Below are 7,428 nucleotides of genomic sequence, written 5' to 3'. Positions count from 1 at the left end.
ATATGCACATGAAGATATTTGCAAACAAACAAACAAGTACTTAATTCTCATGAACATATGATATGATATCTGTACACATGGGAGAGAAAAATGGGCTTGTTTAGTTGGTAGCCATCTCCTTTTATATAGACATTTTCAAAGTGTACTTGTTGGGAGGCCAATCAAGCATCTCCATGTTTGAGAGGACATGTCAAAATGACCCTTAGGACAGATAGTTTCTTTGTAGCCCTACTTTCACAAGGTAATGAAAAAGGTGGTGCCACATCATTAGATTCCCTTGAGATCCTCAGGAGGAGATGCTTTATGAGCTGAGAGGAGCATAGTAGTGTATGACCCATTGGGAGGGTGGTGCCATCTTTTTAGCCTTGCCCTCAAATAGAGAGAGTATTGCGAGGTCCGGAGTGTCGCTCGATCAGTTAAAGCTCGCGACCGTGATCACGAATGCGTGCATTTGATTCTCACTGTCCTCATTTGCCAAAAGGCAATATAAAAGAAGCATTACGACAAAAGAAAAAGAAAGAAAAAAGGAAAAAGGTCTAAATAAAAGGGTGCCCAAAGAAAAGATACGATTCTTTTCCAAATTTGGCGTATGCGGTGCATCGCGACCTTTTGCCATGCACAGAAGTTGACAGTCCTCCTCCTCCTCCTCCTCCCATGCATCCGCGGTACGTGAGCGACCTTCTTCTCCACATTCTGAATTTTGTAGTTGATCTTTGATATCGCATTGCAACAGTCACACACTCGTCCGCTTCCCTGTTTCCATTTCTGTTTCTTTAGATTTTTGGAAAGCGCTTCCGCAAGACCCAAGTTGCCTAACATTTCGAACATTCACATAAAGCAGCCAGAATGGCTGTAATTTAGGTAGAAGTAAAGGGTTGTGACATACCCAAATCAGATGCCCCTTGATACAGACGTCTAGAATTACATCAATCACAAGAAATTTTGACATCAATCCAGACCAGATGCACTTGGATAGAGGAGTCTAGAATTACAAAAAGGATCGTGACATACCCAAGCCAGATGCACTTGGATACAGAAGTCTAGAATTGTATCGATCACAAGAAATTTTTGACATTTTCCCATGTGGGAAAAGGGGGCGCTCCTTCCCCTTGTTTTTCCCTATAGTGTTCAAGTACGGCATGAGCTTTTGTGACGGAGCCACCATTTTTTCCTATAGTGTTCAACATCATAAGCTTCTGAAAGGGAGACACCACATTCGTAGGTAGGTGCTGTTGGGGGCAGGGGGCTGTGTCTATGATGCCCCCCTCACAAAAGCTCATGGTGTGTCATAATTCACTATGTGTGAATTAAAGTGGGACTTTGTCTAAAACTTCTTGTGAATGGCCTGTGCAAAAGCAATCAATGGGTTATCAGAGCTTTTATAAAGGAAGTAAAGGGTTTTCACATATCCAGGTGAGATGCACTTAGATACAGAAGTTTAGAATTACATTAATGCAAAATCTGTGCAAAAAGCAATCAAGAGGTTACCAAAGCTTTTGTAAGGGAAGTCCTGGGTTGTGACATATCCACATAACACACTTGGAGACAGAAGCTTAGAATTAGATGAATGCAAGATCTGTGCAAAAGCAATCAAGGGGTTACCAAAGCTTTTGTAAAGAAAGATCAACAGTTACATCAATGGAGGGTTTGTTGAAAGGCACTCAAATGCATGGTAGTCCAAGCTGTTTTTTGATACCAACTTATCTTCATCTCTTGTAGAAGTTGCCAGTGTCAGTAATCAGAAGGCGAGAACCTCAATCCCCATCTTTGAAACCAACACCTGACAGCCAGACAACTGAGTCATTTGGCAATCTGGTGTATCTGCTCTTCTCGAATTCCAGCACATAAGACATCATGTTTTGATGATCAAACCTCAGTCAACCAGTTCCACCAGATTGGAAAATCTGGGGAAATGCTTTTATTATTTGATTTAGCTTCAGGCTTTCTTCATCACATTAGTTGCATTCAGGGATTGTTGTTTTGGCAAATTATTATTGCAAACTGCAGGTGTTGTCATGTGCAGTTGCTACATGATTTCTTGTCTTCAAAGCTTCTGTCTTCTAGTATTAGGTTCAAGCAAGTGCCTTTTTTCTGCTAGTTTCTAGGCGGCCTACTAGACTGTCTTCTTAGATATGCATATGGTTTTTGTTTGCTGGCCAGATGGCCCCTTGTATTAATGTCTACTGGAGATGAGATAATTACGAGAGATTTGATATACAATAAGCTAGTGTCTACTAGAGATGAGATAATTATGAGACAATTTGATATAAAATAAGTTCCATGTATCATGTAGAAACTAAGAAGAAAGTAATGCTAGTGAAATGCATCCCATACCTAGTCCCTATCTAGCATGCTATAAGTATAATGAGTGATCTACCACTAGCTCCATCCAATGGGTACAGAGAGAGGCAGCCAAGCAGCCAACACCTGGCTGGAATCATCATCACTAACTGGTCCCTCGCTACCTGCAAGCTTCTCTATCTCTCCCTCCTACCCTCTCCTCTCTCTTTGAAGACCCTTCTGTCTTGGAAGAAGCTTACCTTTACTTGAAGAGAGTGTGGAGGCCGGGCCCATTTCACATTCCCTGCCATATTGTGATGTATTGTGTTTTTGTCTCTAATTTCCATTTCGGTTGTGTGATTGTGATTTGTTAGAACTCATCATCTTTACATGACGTCTTTGTGTTCCAAGACACATAGTACTAGGGAATAGCTAGAGTGTTGTTTCGAAAACAGGTTGACAACAAGCAGCAACATAGAGCAAGGAATGCTTCACTATCAAATTTTGGAAAGGACAAGGCATGGATGGCTTTTTCTCCACCCATTTTGGTATGAGAGACACTTCTCTATTGTCTCATGAAGAGACAAAGATTACAAGGGGTTCTCCATAGTCCCAAAATATTGGAGACTGAGGACAAGCCCTTCACCAAATTCAGGCAGCAGATAGTCATCATATAGAAGTCATGGTGAAGGAAGTCAATTTAGTGGAGAGAAGTAAAATAACCAAAATCCTAATTTCTAGTCACATGGTATGTGAATAGAATTTATTCTTCTTGGAAAAACAAAATGTATCAATACAACATTGAACCGTTCTTAGAATGATTTTGAAGACCAAACCATTCACCAAGGTTTTCTTAAAACACTATAGCAATAAACACTAGGGTATTATAACAAGCCCATCTAGCAAAATGGGAACAAAGACAAGTAGTTAGACATCTCCTAGCTGTTGAGCTAAAACACGTAGCTGATTAGCATTTTTAAACAATCCCAAAACATGCTTAATTAATGAAAAATACAAATTTAGTGCATGGTTCGAGAGAGTTTCAATGGTCCCCCCAAACCCTAATTTTTTGGGGCACCCTTCAACATCTATAAATAAACACATTGCCCACCATTCTGTCAGAGTGCAGTGATGCGGAGGCGTATGACAAAGACTGAGAGAGAGCGAACACAAAGAGAAGAGAGAGAGAAAAGGAGACAGTGTAAATGTAGAAAATTTGCGGTATAGTATGTTGTATAAGAGTGCAGAAATACACAAGGGGGCAGAGGAAATATCTGCGTATGTCTTCGACTTGATGATCTCGATCTTCATCAGCCCAAGCACAATCTGTCTCAGCCAACAGATCTCAAGATCAGAATCTGAAAATATGAATACTAGAGTAAGCCACAAAACTGGCTATAAATAGCCGAAAAATAGGAATTCCCAGCACCAGGTCGGCATTTAATGCAGCCGACTGCAGAAACTGTGCCATGTGGCACCCTGTCCAACTAGCTGACGTGGCATCCACTCTGGCCATACTGCTCTGCTGTCCGACTGGCTGACTGTCCAAGAAATGACACTGTCTAACACCCCCTCTCAGATCCTGGACAGGTCAAAAGACTAAGGGATCTGGAATGCTGCCGAAGAAGAGCCTGGGGAAGCGCCTTCGTAAACAAATCTGCAAGATTATTCTCCGTCTTGCAATACTCCACATCAATGGTCCCATCCAAAAGCTTCTCCTGAATGAAGTGATACTGGATCTCAATGTGCTTCATCTGGGCATGGAAGACTGGATTCCGTACCAAGGCAATGCAACTCTCATTGTCGCACTGCAGAAGAGTAGGATGAGTCTGGAAGTAGCCAAGCTTCTCCAACAATCTCCAAAGCCACACAACCTCACATGTGATGGAAGACGCAGCCCGATACTCCGCCTCAGTAGAAGAAAGGGCTACCGTGGGTTGCTTCTTGCTACTTCAAGAGATAACACCTATACCCAAGGTAAAACAATAGCCTGTAGTAGACTGTCGGTGGTCCACATCGCCAGCCCAATCCGAGTCACTCCAACTTGCCAGAACCAGAGCTGAAGCATCTGTACCTGCGGGATAAGAAATCCCTAAGTCAGAAGTCCCCCTCAGATACTGAAGAATCCTCAGGGCAGTCTGCCAATGAACTTGTTTGGGTTCCGTTATGAACCCTGCTAAAAGACCCACAACGAAACAAAGATCAACACAAGTATTGAGAAGCCAAATCAAGGATCCAATCAACTGACGGTAGCGTAAAGCACCCATCACGGGAGAATCTGAGTGTGAAGTGGCCTTCCAATTCGGATCCATAGGAGTAGTAATGGGTTGATAAGTCTCCATCTCAAAAGTCACCAAGAGCTCCTGAATGTACCTCTGCTGATAGATGAAAATCCCCCCTTGAGATTGATAAATCTAGTGACCCAAGAAGAAATGAAGAAGCCCGAAATCTGTCATCTCGAATGCTTGATGTAAAGTTTTCTTGGTCTCTCGGACCTTCTGTGCATAATCCCCTATCAAAATCAAATCATCAACATATAACACAAACAACACACGACCAACCTCGGAAGTGTGTACATAAAGCTGCGGATCAGCCGTAGAGCACCGATATCCCAATTTCGACTGAAGAAACGAGTCAATCTTTTTGTTCCATGCACGTGGAGCCTGCTTGAGACCATACAAGGCCTTCTTCAACCTGTAAACTTTCCCATTTGAGGATCCAAAGCTAGGAGGTTGCTCAACATAGATCTCCTTCTGCAAGTCCCCAATAAGAAAGACCGATTTCACATCCAACTGATAAACATGCCATCTCCTATGGCCAGCCAAGGCAAGAACAGCTCGAATAGTTGCCATACGAGTAGTGGGGAAAAAAGTATCATGGAAATCAATGCCTGGGTGCTGAGCAAAACCTTTAGCAACAAGGCGAGCCTTGTGCTTGTCCAAAGAACCATCGCTAAGGTACTTGGACTTGAAGACCCACTTGACACCAATTACCTTCTTGTGAGAGGGACGAGGCACAAGAGACCAAGTGCCATTCTTCTCAATAGTCTCCAACTCGGCTTCCATGGCCTTCCGCCAATGATCAGACTGCAAAGCCTCCTTCACTGAAGTGGGCTCTCGATCCTGCATAACACGGGTCGGCAAACAATAGTTGGAGCAAACAAGCTCCGAAGAATGTGCCTGGTTCCTCCGTGACCTCCACGGTCCATCTTGCAGTTCCCACTTCTCAGGGACCCTCTCGATCCTTGAATCTCGAAGTGTGTCACGGGCCCAACGAGGAGGAGGACGAACCTCTCCCTGTCGCTCTCCATCTGCCGAAGACTTGGGAACATCCACCGGCGGAAGCTTCTCGGAGGTTGCCGGTGGAAGAGAAGACTTTGAATCAGAAAAAGAATCTCCATCAAGAGCCTCTGGCTCTAAAGGAATTGTCTCGGGAGCCCAACTCTCCCCCGGATCTCCAAGGACGGGGTGCTCCTCACCCCCCTCTGTGGCCGGAACTTTCACGAACCGCACATCTCGGCTCGTGTAGACATTCCGCTTGAAGGGATCAAACAAACGATAACCTTGAGACTGGGAGCTATAGCCAATAAAAACCTGTTGTTGGGAAGCTGCCTCGAACTTATCACACTGCTTCTTTGGAATGTGCACATAAGCGTCACACCCAAAGATCCTGAAATAAGAGACATCAGGCTTAGTTTGGAAGTAAGCCTCAAAAGGTATCATTCTGTCTATGGCCGAAATGGGAGATCGATTAAGGATGTGTACTGGGGTAGCCACTGCCTCAGCCCACAGAAACTGAGGTGTCTGTCGGTGCTCCATCATGATACGCGCCATCTCGATCACACTTCGGTTCTTGCGCTCCAACATGCCATTCTCTTGGGGAGTGTTGGTGTTAGTAAACTCCTGGTGAATGCCCCTATCTGCACAAAAACGAGGAAACTCATTAGACATAAATTCACCTCCCTTGTCTGAACGCAAGGTCTTTAGTCGCCGGCCAGTACGGTTCTCTTCAAAGAGAAGCCAATCCTTGAAGTGAGAGAAAGCCTCCGACTTCAAAGTCAAGAAATAGGCCAAAGTCATCCTGTTGTAGTCATCTACGATCAACATGAAATACAAGCCTTCCTTTAGGGATTCAGTCCCGTCATTAGGCCACAAAGATCCGTAGATACAAGCTCCATGGGTGAAGTAGACGGCCTAGAAGCTTTGTTGGGAATTGCATCCCGATGCAGTTTCCCACGAATGCAGGAGACACATGATTGATGGATCACCACTATATCCGGCAATCCTCGGACAAACGACCCTCGCGATGCCTTCTGAAGGTACTCGTAGTTCAGGTGGCCAAACCGAGCATGCTATAACTCGGACTGTGTCTGAGAAGTAAGAAGAAGAGAAGTAAGAGCTGAAGAAGACTTCAATTTGTAGACGCCATTCTCCTCATACCTTGCAGAGAGAACCTTCTTCGATCCATGATCAAGGACTCGAATAGTATCACTGTTAAACTCCACCAAGAGGCCAAGAGCACAAATCTTATGGACCGAAAGTAAATGATACCCCAATCCTGGCACATGCAACACCTCAGAGGTGTGGGTACCACCACGTCCATTTGGAATAAGCTGCATCTCACCCCACACAACAATAGATACAGAAAAGCTGTCTCCTATGAGAATCTGCCCACGCAAAGGTCGCAAATGGGCAACACCAACGGAAGAAGGAGTCATGTGCGGTGAGGCACCACTATCCACAATCCACTCTCGAGTTTGGGGAGCTGTTATCGCAGCATCAGAAGTCTTCGATGTGGAGTCCTCAATGACTGCTAAGTGTAGAAAAGCAGCTGATGAGGGTGCAGCCACCGCTCTAGAACCCTTCGTGTCCTTCTTGTCTTTGTCGGGGCAATCCTTCTTCCAGTGACCAGTCTTTCCACAAATATGGTAAGTTGATTCCTTCTCCTTGTCCTTCTTGGATTTGTTGTTCTCTTTCTTCTTCTTTTAATCCTTCCCCTTCTTCTGAGAGGCTTGACCAACCAATGCCTTCGATTTGGAAGCATTTTGTCCCTTCAATTGTTCCTCCTGGTCCAAGACCATAGGAACCAACTCTTCCCATTGAAGAGTTGACTCCCGCCTTGATGCAATAAGAGCGGAATAAAAAGTAC

At 44.4% G+C, this 7,428-nt stretch overlaps 1 protein-coding gene across 5 annotated transcripts in view; it reads left to right on the top strand.

Moving 5' to 3' along the window:
- Nucleotides 1–552: 552 nt before the first annotated feature.
- Nucleotides 553–7,428, top strand: part of LOC148032370 (uncharacterized) — a 117,427-nt gene continuing 110,551 nt past the window's right edge. For 3 of the 5 annotated variants that reach the window (XM_087683020.1, XM_087683016.1, XM_087683017.1), the window contains exon 1: nt 553–665. In XM_087683020.1, the coding sequence (XP_087539146.1) occupies nt 655–665 (11 nt within the window). In that variant the 5' untranslated portion in view covers nt 553–654. Of the gene's footprint in view, nt 666–960; nt 1,414–7,428 lie in introns of those variants that run through there. The other 2 variants (XM_087683018.1, XM_087683019.1) reach the window with 2 other exon arrangements.

The sequence above is a fragment of the Lygodium microphyllum genome, chromosome 8, assembly GCF_053477565.2.
Source record: "Lygodium microphyllum isolate KBCC chromosome 8, Lygodium_microphyllum_v1.1.10, whole genome shotgun sequence".
NCBI lineage: Eukaryota > Viridiplantae > Streptophyta > Polypodiopsida > Schizaeales > Lygodiaceae > Lygodium > Lygodium microphyllum.
Note: the sequence above shows the minus strand (reverse complement) of the source record. Positions and strands in the feature narration are given on the sequence as shown.